This window comes from Chiloscyllium punctatum, chromosome 32, assembly GCF_047496795.1.
Source record: "Chiloscyllium punctatum isolate Juve2018m chromosome 32, sChiPun1.3, whole genome shotgun sequence".
NCBI lineage: Eukaryota > Metazoa > Chordata > Chondrichthyes > Orectolobiformes > Hemiscylliidae > Chiloscyllium > Chiloscyllium punctatum.
Window position 1 is genome coordinate 31,124,039 of NC_092770.1, and position 17,231 is coordinate 31,141,269.

Below are 17,231 nucleotides of genomic sequence, written 5' to 3' on the forward strand. Positions count from 1 at the left end.
ACCACTCAGCTCCTCAGGAATAAAGTCAAGGCTGATCTACTTCAGTGCCATTTTCTCATACAATGTAGCAGGTTATAGATCTGTGTGTTGAACAAGTCAACAACTGAGCATCCGCAGCAGTCTCATAGAGAATACTAAAGAGGCACCGCCCTGTGAGTGAAGATTTTTCTCCTCATCTCAGACCCTTATCCTCAGACTGTGTCCTCTGGATCTCAAAGTCCAGTCAGGGTGAAGCACTCATTCAACACGATCTCTTTGAGTATGTGAGAACTTTGTAAATTGGATTAATATCACCTCTCATTCTTTTAAACTCCAGAAATTATAATCTTTCCTTGTTTGGTGAATCTCTGTTGACCTAGCTCGATGGCAAGTCTACCTTTCTGGAGGTATGGAGACCAAAACTGAGAGTGTGGTCTCACCAGCACTGTATAGAATAGCCATGATGTGGAGGTGGAGGTGTTGAACTGGGGTGGATAAAGTTAGATGTCACACAACACCAGGTTATAGTCCAACAGGTTTATTTGAAACCATAAGCTTTCAGAGCATTGCTCCTTTCTCAGGTGCTTTGAAAGCTTGTGATTTCAAATAAACCTGTTGGACCATAACCTGGTGTCATGTAACTCCAGACTTTATAGAATAGCCACCGGGACACCTTTACTCTTTTATTTAAAACCCTTTGCAATAAATATCAACATGCCATTTGCCTTTTTAATTGCTTACTGTATCACGTTTTTCAACACCCTCAGAGGTCCTGAGGATTACTACTAAGTCCCTTTAGTTTCCCCAGTAATTTGTTTTTATTGCTATTAATACCTTAAAGGCAGCTTACCATCACTTTCTCAAGCTCTTTTGAATGGCCTCCTGTCTAAGAGTTTTCAAAGGAGATACCAAATATGGATGTGACAGTGTTCGGTATACTGTACAGGAGTATTGTACATCACTGTTTCACCTATAATTATTAAATCAAGATATACCCCTCTTGTTTTCATAGGTAGCACATATGACCAAAAGTAAGATGAAACTCCAAGACACAGCATTCATTGGGCCTGGGCTGCTGTTTCTGAACCAGTATTTCAATAGTTTCATTAACGAGTACTTTGTACTGTGGGCAGCAATGGTAAGTATGTCTCTTGATCTCTTTGAAGGGGCTTGGATTTATATATTCAAAACATTTTAAGAATTAAACGCTTATTCATTCCAAAACTAATTACCTCAAATGTTACAAACAAAATAGAACTGTAGATGCTGGGGGTCTAGAAAGTTCAGAAGAAACTCAGTGGGTTTGGCAGCATCTATGGACAGAGATAGTGTTTCATATGAACAGAAGAAGTAAGATCAGGAGTATCCACAGTATTTCGGTTTTATAGGACAATTTTAAAACTTAAAAGCATTGCTGAAATGAGAGCCAATGTTGATTAATATAAAACATGGAACTGCGGATGTTAGAGATCTAGAGCAATAGAGTCATACAGCACCAAAACAGTCCAGCTCGTCCATGCCAACCAAATATCCTAAATTTGGCCCGTATCCCTCTAAGCCCCTTCTATTCATGTACCTATCCAGATGCCTTTTAAATGCTGTAATTGTACCAGCCTCCACCACCTCCTCTGGCAGCTCATTCCATAAACACACCACTCTCTGTGAAAATTTGGCCTCTAGGGTTCCTTTTAAATCTTTCTCCTCTCACCCTAAACCTGGCCCCTAGTATGGAAAAAAGACCTTGTTTATTTACCCTTTTCATGCCCCTCATGATCTTAAAAACCTCTATAAGGTCACCCCTGAGCCCGACGCTCCAGGGAAAATAGCCTCAGCCTCTCCCTGTAGCTCAATCCTTCCAACCCCAGCAACATCCTTGTAGATCTTTTCTGAATCCTTTCAATTTTAACATCTTTTCAATGCAGAGAGACCAGAACTGAACGTAATATTCCAAAAGTGGCCTCACCAATGTCCTGTACAGCCGCAACATGACCTCCTGACTCCTATACTCAATGTTAGGAGCAAGTGAGGACTGTAGATGCTGGAGATAAGAGTTGAAAAGTGTGGTGCTGGAACAGCACGACAGGTCAGGCAGCATCCAAGAAAAACATTGATTCTCCTGCTGTTCAGATGCTGCCTGACCTGTTGTGCTTTTCCAGCGCCACACTTTTTTGACTCCTATACTCAATACACTGACCACTAAAACCAAGCATACCAAACATCATCTTCACTGCCCTGTCAACCTGCGAATCCATCTTCAAGGAATTATGAACCTGCATTCCAAGGATTCTTTGCCCGGTAACACTGAAACATTTTGAACACTGAGAAAGATATCGCTGAGAGAAGGTTAGAAATGCTGACCAAAGGTTTAGTCAGGATGGTTCATTGGAGAAGCACAGATATTTAGTAATGTCCTTTGGTTCGATGCATCACAGGAACAGAGAGAAAATACATCAAATAAATTGGTTGGTGGGGAGAGCTCATCTCTATAAAGTTGTGGAGACCAGACTTATGTTGCGTTAAGTGAGGAAGGTGAAGGCAGCTAATCTGGTAAATCAGGGCAGTACTTATACATTTAGTAGAGTCATAAGAGATGTACAGCACAGAAACAGATCTTTCGGTCCAACTCGTCCATGCCGACCAGATATCCTAAACTAATCTAATGCCATTTCCCAGCACACTTGGCCCGATTCCCTGTAAACCAGTCCCATTCTTATACAAAATAAAAAACAAAATGTTGTGGAGGAAGACTCCAGAGATGCTGCCAGACCTGAGAGAAACCAAGTTAACATTTTGAGTCTGATTCAACTTAGTCAGGACTGAGTTCATCCAGCATTTTCTGCATCAATCCTAAATTTTCTGACTTGTTTTCAGTTCTCTTCAGTGCTTCACTTCTCTGTCTTGCTTTAACCTCAACCCTTGGCAATCTCTCTGCTTCTGAGATCTTGGTCAATTAGGTGTCCCCATGCTAACCTTTCAGTTAATGGAGATTGTGCCTTCCTCCACCTCAGCTCTGAAACAGAACAGCTTCTAGACGCCTATTGCAACTTGCCAATCCGTGGCTGAATGTCCAATCTGTTTGATAAGCTTCGGACATTTTCCCAGTGTTTGACATTGCTGTTTAAATGCTTGTTGTTGTTGAATGTCACATGAAATGAAAATGAGTCATGTTTTAATTTTTTTTCCAGGTTTTCTCCCTGTGCGATTTGTTGGTTTACTGCACTGCAGTCTGCATTCAGATTGCATCACACCTCCACATTGAAGTCTTCCGAATTCCATACCAAGCTTCTGAACAGGTTCAGAACCATCATGACTGACAATTTGCCCAAAGGGAGGAGGAAGATATGGAGAGGGACCACACAACTGAAAACAGGCCTTTATCTAGTGCCACAAATCCTAACCAACTACTAAACCCAACAGACCTTATTAATCTAGAGGACCCTGTAATTATTACTTAAACAATTTCATTGTGATTTCATGTGAAGTGTGGAGCATCAAATTGGCCAAACCTGCACTTGTGTTTGTTTAATTAAACTTAAAATCTTTTCCACTGTTACCGTTCATTGTAAAATCGTGCGATTGGGATCTCAGTTTGAGGATCTATGCAGTCAGGTGCTGGGACAGTCTCAGTGAGAGACACCTATCATTGCCACGAAGCACCCAGTCTCAGACAGGGATATGCTGAAATAATTTAAACCCAGTAACTGGCTGGTCTTGGGGAAAGCTGGTATGAGGCAAGAGGAAATCAGTCAAAATCTGATTTGTTCCTAAGTTGCTGTCCAGTGATCATATTTATGCAATTGGGTATAATGGAAATAAACCATGAGGGACCAACATTTATCTGTGGATAACCTCCTTCTCTAGAACTGTAGGGCACCATCACTCATGTAGAAAGGAAAGTATCATATTGACTCAGATGAATATTGAATGCTAATGGTGTCTTGTGTATAATGAATTTCCTCCTCCTGATGGGCAAATCTCTCTTTGAATCATTGTAAGCTACTGCTGTGAGGCTCCCTATCTATTTTAACTTTGTTGTTTGTTCTGCAAGGCAGTTTTAGACAAATGGTTAAAACATGATAAAGTGAGTAAAGATTGCGTATGGGTAATGAAGCAGTTTCTCAACGTAGAGATATTAACTTTTTTTAACATGTTTTGTTATACAATCATAACCTGAAGTCTTGTTCTGTGCAATATAATTAAACTGAGAATGCAAACAACGCATCATGTTGTCTGAACTCCAAACTCCCAACAGCTCACTACCACCTTCTGCCAAGGCAGTGAGGATGGGCGATAAATGCTGGCTGAGCCAATGAAATCCACAGCCTGTGAATTAATTTTTAAAAAACCTGATGGTTCAATTGTTAGGCATTCAAATTAACATGGAGCAGTAAGAGAGGTGGGAAATTGGGGAGGTTAGGTGTTTGGAGATAAATTTCCTCGCCAAAGCATCCAAGAATTTTGTTGTTACATTCCACTGTAGTTCTGTGAGTTGGTGGTGGTTGATTGATTATATAGTGTAAACCTTCTTTCTGTCAGTCATTGTTTTTCCATGATCACTGGGTTTAAACCCTGAACACCCTTCCTAACATTACTGTATCTACACCATATGGTCTATAACGGTTCAGGAAGGCGGCTTACCACCATATTCTTGAGGGGAACTGGCATTAGGGAATAAATGCTGGCCTCAGCAGCAGTGCCAGGTGACTTGAATGTGCATGTTTTAAAAATGAAATAAGCAATGTAAACCATCTGTTCACTAATTGAGCAAGCTGCCAAATTTTCCTAATAATTTTAGCTCCACCATAGGTTTTTGATATCATAGAATCTCTAGTGTGGAAACAGGCTATTTGGCCCAACAAGTCCACACCAACTGTATGTAGTGCTGTCTAATAATGATACAGACTAAATAATGGAGCAATGATTACTCTTAATACAAATAAAGGAACATTCAGATTACTAGATTGCTACGAGACTATGTTACTTGCTAAAATTTTCCAACTGTAAAATTGGATGTTAAAAGTGGAGCTCCTCAGGTTATCTATATATACTGCAATTGTTTTTTCCTTTTAGGGTGGGAAAGTTACTTAATTTAGCTCTTAGCAAACACTTTTGTCTCTTGTATTGTCTTTCTACGTTTTCCAATTAAACTAAAAATCAAATCGACATAAACTGTTTTGTCTCATTAACTTTGCATCATCCAGAAATAGAATGAAGTAGCTTTTGAAGGGCTTAGTTTTGAACAACAGCACCTTGCAGTTATACTGTGCCTTGTGTTTAGAATAAACATACACAGGTTTCAGAACAGGACAAGGCGATCCAGCCCATCATTTCCATTCCACCATTCACTGAGAATGGCTATCGTGTATCTTGGTCCCATTTACCACCTTGGTTTTGTATTTCACAATAATTTCGGCCTCACAAACATGGCTCCATCTCAACTTGAAAATTTCAATTGACCCTCAGCCATTTCAGGCTAAAGATCCTAGATTCTCCAGGTACTCTGAAGAAATAGTTTGTGACGTCATTCTGTGACTGGTCTGGATCCAAGTTTAAGGTTGCTCCCTTAGCACCAGGAGTTCCTTCAGTTAAATCTTCACTGATCATGAATAGCTTGGTCATAACTTGTTTTTATCTTCAAAGTGCAAGCAAATACAATCCAACAATTCAACTCAAATAGTCCTGCTATCACTCGACAAAGTGCTATATTTGGAGGTTTGACAGGACACTTCACGTGGTGAGAAGCCTTGATATAGGTTCACTATCAAGCCTGTTGCTCCACCTGGCAAAAACATGGGATAGCTTTGGAGGGGGGGACCATTAATTTAAGGGCGGCATTTTAATATTAAAGGATGAGTTTAAAATATTACTCTGGGTGGGATTTTCATGAGTGGTATAAAACAAGGTGAGTTGTAACTAGAGTTAGATTTCCACACTGCTTCAGACTGCATGTTACTTCCATCATGTCTTATATTTAAGATGCTGAAGCTGCTAACAAGTGTACTTGTTGGTTTTTGGATAGGTGAATTAATTTGTTATTTTGTTAGATAGGTTCATCATACCTTTACAAATTCCCAATTTTGTGATACATTGGCTTAAGTCTTAACGTGATTGAGAAATTCTAATATGAAAATGCTTTAAGTCATTGATTTTTTAAAATGTTTGACAGTAACTATGCAAAATTTTATCAAATAAAGCATTGCTTACAAGCTTATTATGTTAATGTTTTGTGGCAACCTTAACAAAAGCTTATACTGCCTCTTTGTAGCATCATTTCTGCACAGTGCATAAGTGGCCTGGTTAACTCAATTAATCCAAAGCCCTCAAATTAAATACTAACAACCTGAAGGGGTATCTTTGGGCTTTGCTCATTAGCTGCAGTTTTTAACATTGAGCAATTTGTTATAACTTTAATATATTAACTGTATTATGTTGCATAGGTAGACAGTCCAGCTCCTGTCTCCCCTCAGAACAACATGGGTTGAAGAGACTTGCAAACATTCGCCGTCTGTTCTCGTTGCTGTCACATGATGGACAACCTATAGGTTTACATATACTTCATTGCAAAAACAAATCTGATCTTTATAATATGATAATTACTGTTGGGTAAATTGATTTTTTTTGTATTAAATTGTTGCTGGCAATTTTTAAAAAAAACAAATCTTTAAACAATGAAATCACATTTATGCTGTGCTTCATTTGATGTATTTTCTGTGTACACTCTTTCAATTTGGCAAGCTACAAGATAAATGTTATTGACTACCTCTATCATAATCCTGTTCTGTAATCTTTTCTCTTCTGAATTTCTTGCTGCAATCTAGTGAAAAGGATTGTGTTGCTTCTTTTCGGGTAAGTTAAATTACTTTAATTATGAAATTCACACAGAGGGTGGTGCGTGTATGGAATGAGCTACCAGAGGAAGTGAAGGAGGCTAGTATAATTACAGTGTCTAAAAGGCATCGGGATGGGTATATGAATCGGGAGGGTGTGGAGGCCAAGTGCTGGCAAATGGGACTAGATTAGGGTGGGATATCTGATCAGCGTAGAAGAGTTGGACCAAAGGGTCTGTTTCCATGCTATCTCTATGACTCTATAATGGAGAAACTCAGTAGGTCTGGTAGTATCTGTGGTAGAAAGCAAAGTTGCTGTTTTGAGTCAAGGGTCACAGGATTCTCACCAACTCTGCTTTCTCTTCCCGGATGCTGCCAGACCTGCTGAATTTCTCCAAATATTTCTGTTTTTGTTTCAGATCTTCAGTATCTACAGTTTTGTTTTACTTATGAATTGTTCCATTATTTATGCAAACTTGATATAGTCAAAGACTCTAAAATTGTCAATCAATAATATTTTGACAACAGTTTTCACATACTTCAGAGCCAACAATAGTCAATAAAATCTGTAATTCCCCCTCCTGTGTGTCGCTGTTCCCTTCTTCCACTGTTTCAGACATTTGTTCATGGAGCTCTAACGAGGAAACATAATGCCCACAAAATCAAATCTCACATTTTGGTCCATCATGAGTGTTCCAACAGAGCTATTCAATTATTTCCAGCACCTCCTGCGTTTTCCCCCAGAGCCCTAATAACTTTTGCCTTTTGAAGTATTTATCCAAATCTCTTTCAGAAGTTACAAGTTACAATTTGATCTGCTTCCAAGATCTTACCAGGCAGCACGTTCTGGATTGTAGGAACTCAGTGTTTAAGAATGGTCTATTTATTAATGGGAATCAATTAGTATTTACTGCCTATCTCTTGCAGTGTTAGTTGTGAGCCATCTGCTTCAGTTGCTGCATTCCGTGTGGTGTACTATCTTATAGTATGTTGGGAGTTCAGGATTTCATCTTACGATTCTTCTGTCACTCTCCTCAAAGCTACACGTTGATTACCTGCCAATTTCTCCTTATTTCATCAGCATCCTTCCAACCCTCCAAGACATGAGGGTCATGGATTGGGTGAATAGTCAAGGTGTTTCCCCAGGGTAGGGGAGTCTAAAACTAGAGGGCATAGATTTATGGTGGCGAGGAGAAAGATTTAAAAGGGACCCAAGGGGCAACTATTCACACAGAGTGTGGAGCATGTATGGAACGAACTGTCAGAGGATGTGGCCAACATAAATATAATTACAACATTTAAAAGGCATCTGGATGGGTACATGAATAGGAAGGGTTCAGAAGAATATGGGCCATAGGACTAGATTAATTTAGGATATCTGGATAAGTTGGATCAAGTGATCTCTTCAAAAATTGGAGGTGTAGTGGACAGTGAAGTTACCTCAGAGGACAATGGGATTTTGATCAGATGGGCCAATGGGCCAAGGAGCAGCAAATGGAGTTTAATTTAGATAAATGTGAGGTGCTGCATTTTGGAAAGACAAATCAGAGCATGACTTATATACTTAATGGCTAGGTCCTGGGGAGTGTTGCCGAACGAAGAGACCTTGATGTGCAGGTTCATAGGTCCTTGAAAGTAGACTCGCAGGTCGCTAGGATAGTAAAGAAGGTGCATGGAATGCATTCCTTTATTGGTCAGAGCACTGAGTGTAGAATTTGAGAGGTCCTGTTGTGACTGTACAGGACAGTGGTTTGGCCACTTTTGGAGTATTGCATGTTAACCCTCTGATTCTACCAGCTCTCAAGTGTGGCTTATGGGACACAGTCAACCTTTGGCAACTTTTTTTTGGGGGCAATTGCACACAGCTAACATGCCCTCACCATCCTACAAGGGGTTCAGAGGTTCAGGATAAGGGACTTTTTAGGAGAAGTCTCATCCGGTAGAACGTTCTGAATCTTCAAAATGTTCATGAAAATGTTATCAAGCATGTTCAAGACTGAGGCTGCGAGATTTTGCAAACTTATAGGAATCACTGGTGGGAAAAACTCATCATGCAATGAGTAGTAATGACCTGATAGTCAATCTCCATGAGAGTGGTGGAAGCAAAGAATATCAATAATTTTTAAACAAAAAATTGTATGAGCACAAAGGACTCTGGGACAGAACAGTGTAATGGGACTTTGTTGTACAGAGAGCCAGTAAAGAGTTGATATACACAAAGGCCTCTTCCTTCTGTGCTGTAAATGGAACTGACTTTAGGTAGATCTGCCATGTCCTTGACGGAGTGATCATCTGGCCAACTCCATTCTCACAATTACTGCTTAAAATAACAGAAAGTCATAACTTACATTTCCAGAGCACTTTTCATGCCTTCATATGTTCCAAAGCACTTTATGGTCATTTGAATACTTCAAAAATATTCCTAACGTGTGGCTATTAAATCCCTGAGTGCTAATCTAGACATGCCTTCTATCCGCATGTTCTGACCATAGGAATTTACCTGGTTGTTGGATGGTGCAATCTTGCAGACTGCAAAGCCTGGAGTATGCTGGGAATTAATTTGAACTGAATCAGCTGGACATAAAAAAAACTGGAGAAGTTGGATGCAGTTATGTCTACAGCCGACTGAAAAGGACTGTAAACTGATGTGAATAAACATTAACTCTGCTTGCATAGAGGAAGTTTGAAGTTTAATTATAACAAAGAAGGCTTATTAGTAAAATAATATATTGAAAAGGTACAGTTTCAAATGTTACCATTCACTGTGTGAATAACCTTGCTTTAAATACTGCCTGCTGTCCTGTAAAAGACTAAAACCCATTTGCTTTAGGTCTGGCCTCATCCAAAGTGCACACAAAGGCATTTCTTGTTTGTGGGAGTAAATGGTAAAAGCAAAAACAAGCTGATGAAAGAAGGGATTCAAACATTAAAAAACATAGCAAAGATCAAACAACTGTAGACTGTCAAATCATCAAATATACATGTTTAGCACATTCAACCAGCATATAAGGCCCTTTGTGAAGCAGAGGTCAATATTTACAATATCAATGTTTATGGCTCATACATATTCCAGTGTTGTTTACAAGTTTAGAACAACTTTAGTGTACAATTGTACAGCACTGCAAACTGTACAGAACAGCCACAGCAGAAGTGGAGGTCCTATAACAATGATATGCTGATAGATGAGATGATGAGAAGTGAAGGTGCTACCAGTATGGACCAGTTTAGATCAAATGGCCTGTTTTTGTGCTGTTGATTCAACATAATAGAAAATAGTACGCAATTCAGCCCATCAAAGTGCTCCACTATTCAACACAATAATGTCTGATTCTCTAACTTAATGCTATACTCTTATTTCCCCATACCCTTTAACTACCTTTCACTTCCAAAAATCTACTTTTTTCTTAAATGTTTAAAGTGATATAGCTCTACAGCCTTCTGCCACTTACAGAATTACCCAGGTTCTTCACGCTCTGAGTGAAGAAATCGTTCCTTGTTTCAGTCTAAAGTAGCCTGCCACATATATGGAAACTCAGCCACTGGTCTGGACCCCCTTGCCAGGGGGAGCATCAATCCTGCATCAAATCATAACACTTGGGAACTAAGTTACTAAGAGTTAAAATGATTTCATATTTAGTAATATTTTGCGAATTGTGTTGAAAGATTGTGGAGATACCTGGGATTTAAAAAGTCATTAGAAAGACATTGGAACAGTTTTAAAGTTTACTTTTGGTTCCCGGTAACTGTTGGTCTTTATTTTTAATCTCATTCAGCGAAAATATCTGTTTTTATATCTGGACTTCTGTTCAGCAGTTTTCGGGCATGGAGCTAGTTGGTTTTTAGTTAGGAAAGCTTGCTGAAACTGACTCAGCTTGTATTTCCTGTTCCTGAAGCACTTTTGTAATGAATCCAGTGAAACCTGACCGGCCTCATGAAGGACAACTGGAAGATGTTTTGATAGCGTGTCCTGAGCAAGCTGTGTCTGCCAAGACCCCAGAGAATTGTCACCCTGTTTGGTGACAATTACACTCACATGGCGAGATGTCAGACTGACAGCTATCTGAACATCTCAAACCTAATCCTTTGTTTTCAAGACGGATTTTCTGGAAGGTTTTCTTTCTTTCAAAGTGAACTTCTGCCAACAGAATTGTTATTTCATCCCCTTCACCCAGTCTGTGCATGTGGGGCTTTGGATTATTTAGTGGGGGAAACAATTTTATTTTCATTTTGCAAACTAAATGTGCTAACCAGTTTTGAATCTTCATTTAACAAACTTTGTTTATTTAAAAATCCTTGTTGATGAATTTTTAAGAATATCTAATATAAAGAAAACAAACAATTGGCCATTTTGGGAACAGGATATAATAATTAAAATGATGTGACCTGTGGAGTAGTGGAACTAGGGAAAGAAAAAGAGACAGTGCACTCCTATCATCTCAGTCATAAGGTTAAAGTCAAGATCATTTAAACTGTATAAGTGTAACTTTATATTTTAAATTAGATTTATGATTACCTGTACTCAATACTACTTAATTGCGATCCTCAGATTTATAAACAAGACAAATAATCTGGTGTTTAACGTTTTGATGTTGGATGGTAAAATACATTAACGAATTAAGTCATGTAAACTTTAAGGTCCAAATGGCCCCAAACACGGTGTGTGGGGGGTAGAACACTGAAGCATGTTAAAAATCGGCTCCCTCCAACACTGACGCTCAGTTGCAGCAGTGTAGTAAAGTATCTGCAAGATGCACTACAGTAACTCACCAATGCTGCTACGACAGCATCTTCCAAACACACAACTTTGGTCATATTCAAGGATGCATAAGAATCTCAACACTTGCAAGTGCCTTTTGTGAAGGCAGCTTGTCACCTCTTCTCAAGAGTGAATTCAGACTAGCAATAAGGGCTGGCCCCGTGAGTGATGCCTGCATCTCATAACTGATTTAAAAAAAACATTCTCTCCATGTCACATCCTGTCCCAAACTAGAAATCGATCATCCCACTATCATCACTGAGTATAAATCCTGGAACACTCTCCCTGCCATTGGGAGTCTCTCCACCACACATCTGTAATAGCTTAAGGTAGGTCACTACTATATTGGGAATGAAATTAGGTGAGCAGTACATGCTGGCTCTGTCAAAAATGCCCAGACCTGGGAATGAATAAACATTGAAGTCAGAGCCAGATACAGCAGTGAAGAAAATGTGGCTATAAAACCGATCAAACACAAAGTAACATTTCCAACATTTTGTATTTATTTCAGATTTCCAGAATCTGTAATATTCCACTTTTGTCCGAAGAGTGCATTTCAGTTTTTTGTGCAGGCACAAGACAGATTCCTTCTAATTTTGCAAGTGTAGCATACATTTTTACACAACCGAAGATTTCATCATTCAAATACTCAAGACATCACATTTGTTCAGTGATACTTTGAATCTAAACTTAATTCTGCAAAATTCAGTAAGCTTTTTTCACAAATTCCCTATTTACAGAGTGACATTTCTACCTTTAAAATGTGCAACAGTTCTTTTAAAAAGAACTCATACAGCATGACCTTCACAAAAAGGAAAAGACTAGATTTACAAACAGCTGCACTACATTCTGTCAAAGCTGTGTGATTGCAGCTCGTCTGCTCTGATCAGATTGATGACAAGGCTGAGTGGGTTATGATTGGTTCAAAGGATGTCAAATGGGTTAATCTGATGAATTGCCACAAATGGCAGTAAGACCTTCTCCACATTTTCAAACCAATGAAGGCATCATTACTAAAAATAACAAATGACTAAAGGGTCATGTTGGAGAGATATTCTGGGTATCTTTTACTGCTTTAAAACAGCTATTTAAGGATTTGTGTCAATTTCAAGAATTTATGTAGAAAAAAATGACATTCTACCAAGCAAAATGATAAAAGGAGAGAAAAGTTATCCTGGTTAAGTGTCGTCTGTTGACTTAGAGATCAAAGACTGGTATGTGCTCCTGATGATTCTAATCAAATATGTTTTTTAAAATTTCTTGTTGTCAAAACCTGATTTTAAATCCAAGACCAAAAGTTTAAGAATTGTGCATTTTCTTACATTTCAATTGGATTGGTCTCTGCTACTTAAGGGATAAAACATTTCCCCTTGAAAAATGGATGAACTTAAACAAAAATGAATAAATTTATTTTTAGCCAATTTATAAAAGTTGAAACCACCTTCTCTAAAATAAATAAATATCTAATACTAAGACAGGCACTTGGGAATTTCTGTGAGGTGTGGCAAATGAGTAGCTAATGGGAAGATTAGATTCTTCTTTTATACTCAATAAGTACTACCTGGTGACTGTTAAAATACATTTAGTGACATTTTATGTAAAAATTGGAGGGACAGCAACAAAAACGCTGTTATAGCAGGTCAGCATGTGTGCTGCATTCAAAGGGCACAGTGCAGTGTCGACAATTCAGTTGGATAGAATTCTAATATCATAAAGGACCGATAACACAACATGTCTTGTACATCTGCAGGAGTGTGATAAAATATATTGTTTCCCCACACTTACTGGAGTGTACACTGCAAATACCAAGCCAGCATCATTAACGCATGTTTCCATCTTTGCTCTTTGTAACCTTTGTGGTCACTGCAAAGAAATGCCACAATATGTTTCTTTCACAACTTAACACATGGAGAAAAGGTATTTGTGTTCTTTTATAGTGCAGTAGCCCAACCCACCATCCACAATATTATTCCATGAAGAATGTCAGTTCACTTGGCATGGAATGGCACTTGAATAACTGATTTAGAAAGTAGGTCCACCAATTTCCTTTGCAAGCTCAGGTTTGACCGTTGTTTCCTGGTGACATGTTCTTTTGACTTATCCGCTTGCTTCCAATAACTTTTGGTTCCGGTTAAAATGTCAAGGGTCTAAATACTGCTAAGCCCAGACAGCCGACAACCAACAACGGAGATCTCACCACCTCTGTTCTGCAAAGATCTTCATTTTCTGGAGCTGTACATTTCAGGTTAATAACATGGTGATTAGTGAAGAATTCTTCCCCTTTGGTACATTCACAGATTCTTGTTGATTTCCTTCATTCAATTGTTCGGATTTGTTTTCATTCGGTGAATAATCGCCCCCAGAATGTTTTTCATTGTTGCTGGCCAGCTGTCTGAATTCTATATTAGGATCTGAGGGACATCTGTGTTCTCATTTTCTACACACTGCTTCGATCTGGAGCAACATTCATGTACACCCGTCTCCTTGGAAAAACTTTTCGCTTTAGTGCAATCAACTGAAACGAAAGCAATTGATGACAGATCACAATAAACAACCTCATTGCATGAAAGTGGATCTTTTGGACATGGTATAATACTAATTTACATTTAGTTTGCACAGCACAACTAGTTATGCATAAAGTATCTAATTTTAATGGCATGATAGGAGCTAGCGTAAGAATTTATTTGACCCATCAAGTTCATGCCAGCTCCCTACAGAACAATCCAGCCATCCCACCACCAAACTTGTAATGCTGTGGGAATCAAGTGTATTTCCTTCAATTGTCTATTCAATTTCATTTTGAAATCTGTGTGCCTGCATTCAGCTCCCCTCTGAGCAGTGACTTCCTTTGTCTTGTTCACTTTTAAAGTCCATTGAATGCTTAATTTCTTTGCCCTGCAAAAGATAGCCTCTTCCTGATCCTACACAGCTTTCCCTCCTTAGTATTGCCACATTATTGTCCTTCTTTATCTAAATTGTTCCTCAATTCTTCAGATCCTTGGAGTTCTTACCCTCTTTAAGCCACATTTCTGTTACTCCCATTGCAGGTATCCCACACTAGTATTTGTGCTTATAGCTCAGTCACTTTATGTATGTGCACTGTAATCTGTTTTTGCATTCCTCATGTCGCTTCTATCTAACATGGCTTCACTTCCTTCCTATTTTGCAATACTCTTCCTTTATGCACCTTATTCTTCTTTTCTACTTCTTTATGGTCAGTCCCATTGCTCTACTAATCTCCCCAACCACACTAGCAACTCTCTCCATAATGTCTTTTTTTTTTCGAATAAGTGCCTTGTCATAAAACTGATCCTAATGCCCTCAGAGTTTGGAGCTCTCTCTTCAGCTTCTGGTACTCCAATGATCCTGGTTAAAGTGCCATCAGGTTCCAGATTACAAGACAATTACAGACCAGGACCATTGGTAAAAGTCTAGCTGGTGAAACATAGCTATAACTGAAGTTTAAACTCTGGACATGCAATTCACCAAACATCACTGTGGTTAAGATCAATTACATGTCCGAAATCACTGGTTTACAAAGAATTAAATGTGGAAACCAAGTTTGAATTCCCAAGCAGAGTAAAACTTTTAAGCTTAAAGTAAACCATAGACTGCAGAATGTTAACTTAATGCCACAAGTGCCCACTTGTCCCTTAGGTTTCCTAAAGATTAAACCCATGTTTCCATTACTAAGCTACAAGCCAAGGATACTAATAACCTTAGCGTTGCCATTTTTCAACCAACCAAGTCTAGCACAAGCCTTCGACTGGGCCCATGTGATTTGCTACAAGGGTATTACAGGTTAATACATTATCTGCATATAAAATGCACATTATTAAAAAACATGATTTTAAAACCTCCACCAGCTGCATTGGGAGCAGGTCGAGGAGTTGGAAACAAAGATGACCTGCATGAAATACCTGTGTGCTAGTACTGAGCTACAACTACTCTCATTTCTCTTTCAAAGAAGAAACCAAAATGTACAGCACAAGTGAAAGAATTTGTTAAATTTCTAAACAGTCACATTTTCTAAGCAGCAAAACAAGATAAATAGCATTGCCACACGTTTCTCTACAATAAAATCAGTAAGCCAATTGTTAACTGATTCCTAGATAGGAAATTCCAAGCCAGAATTATCAACAAAAACTAACCACCTCCAGCAATAGTTCATACACAAAGCATTTCCTGCACAAGCAAGGCAAGAGGCTGAAAGGCAATTGTACAAAGTGGATTAAAGACATGAGGTGAATGGGAGGAGACAGGTAGGAGGGAAGCACTGGGGACAGCACAGAGTGAAGAGGAATTCCAGAGGTTTAAACATCTGAGCCAGGAACAATGAGGAGGGGCTAAGAGAATCAAGAGTTCATAGGGAATTGAATTCACTCAATATGTCAACCAGGATGGGTGTCTGGCCTTCAAACCTTTTACTGAATATACACTAAAATAACTTCACAGGATGGGAAAGACAAAAATGTTACACAATTACAAGGGCTTAAAAAAACAAAATTACTGCAAGTATTCAGCATCTGGGCAGGAACACAATGGTAATTGATTAATGATCTTTCATCTGCTGAACATTTCTGGCATTTTGTTTTTATTTCCAATTTCCACCATGTAAAACATTTTGCAAGGGCAAGGTATACCCAGAAGAGACCGCTGGGCCTGGATCTGACGGCTGAATAGGAAAAAACATGGAGAGAGACATATTTTTCCATCAGGGTAGTTTGCCCAAGGTTGAAAATTTAAAACTGACAATAACCAGACTACCCACAATAAATCCAATTTCAGGAACTTTTTAAAAAATTTGTTTACATGATGTGAATGTTGCTGGCTAGATGGCCAGCTGCATACACCCACAGTACTGTTAAGGAGGGAGTTCCAAGATCTTGACCCAGCAACGGTGAAGAGACAGTGAAATAGTAAGGAGTCAGAATGACATGTGGATTGGAGAGGAACTTGCAGGTGATGGCGAGCCTTTGCATCTGCTGCCCCTGACATTCTAGGCCGGAGAGGTTGCTGATTTGAGAAGTGCAATCCAAGGAGCCTTGGTAAATTGCTGCAATGCATGTTGTAGATGGTACACACTGTGGCTACTGTATGTTGCTGATGGAGGGAGTGGTTGTTGAAGATAATGGATGGATTGGCAATCAAGCAGGCTCCTTTGTCTTGATGGTATCAAGCTTCTTGAAAGTTGTTGGATTTCACTTACTCAGGCAAGTGGGGAGTATTCCATTACACTCTTGACTTGGCCAGACATTGTGGAGTCTTGAAGAGAGTTACTCACCACAACATTCAAAGGCCCTGATCTGTATTTGTAGTCACAGTATTTGTATGCCTAGTCCAGGTCAGTTCCTGGTGAATGGTAACCATCCAAGATATTGATGGTTGGGGATTCAACAACAGTAATGCCATTAATGTCAAGTGGCAATGGTTTAATTCTCTTTTGCTGGAGATGGTCATTTCCTGACACATGCATGACACACACCTTACTTACCATCTGTCAGCCCAAAACCTGGATATTGCACAAGACTTGCTGCACATGGACATTGACTGCTTCATCATCCTAGGAATCATGAATCGTGTTGAACATTGTGCAATTATGACAGAGGGAAGGTCATTGATGAAGCAGCTGAAGACAACTGTGTGTAGGATACTTTCCTGTAGTGATA

At 39.1% G+C, this 17,231-nt stretch overlaps 2 protein-coding genes across 7 annotated transcripts in view; one reads left to right on the forward strand and one right to left on the reverse strand.

The window, feature by feature from the left end:
- chpt1 (choline phosphotransferase 1) overlaps window positions 1–17,231 on the forward strand; it is a 39,682-nt gene that overhangs the window by 21,532 nt on the left and 919 nt on the right. Inside the window, exons 7-9 of one of the 3 annotated variants that reach the window (XM_072552012.1) lie at window positions 992–1,117; window positions 3,165–3,272; window positions 6,421–7,384. In XM_072552012.1, coding sequence (XP_072408113.1) covers window positions 992–1,117; window positions 3,165–3,272; window positions 6,421–6,507 — 321 coding nt within the window. In that variant the 3' untranslated portion in view covers window positions 6,508–7,384. Of the gene's footprint in view, window positions 1–991; window positions 1,118–3,164; window positions 3,273–6,416; window positions 7,385–17,231 lie in introns of those variants that run through there. The other 2 variants (XM_072552011.1, XM_072552010.1) reach the window with 2 other exon arrangements.
- Window positions 12,043–17,231, reverse strand: part of gnptab (N-acetylglucosamine-1-phosphate transferase subunits alpha and beta) — a 92,897-nt gene continuing 87,708 nt past the window's right edge. For all 4 annotated transcript variants that reach the window (XM_072552005.1, XM_072552007.1, XM_072552006.1 and 1 more), the window contains one exon: window positions 12,043–14,077. In XM_072552005.1, the coding sequence (XP_072408106.1) occupies window positions 14,000–14,077 (78 nt within the window). In that variant the 3' untranslated portion in view covers window positions 12,043–13,999. The remainder of the gene's footprint in view (window positions 14,078–17,231) is intronic.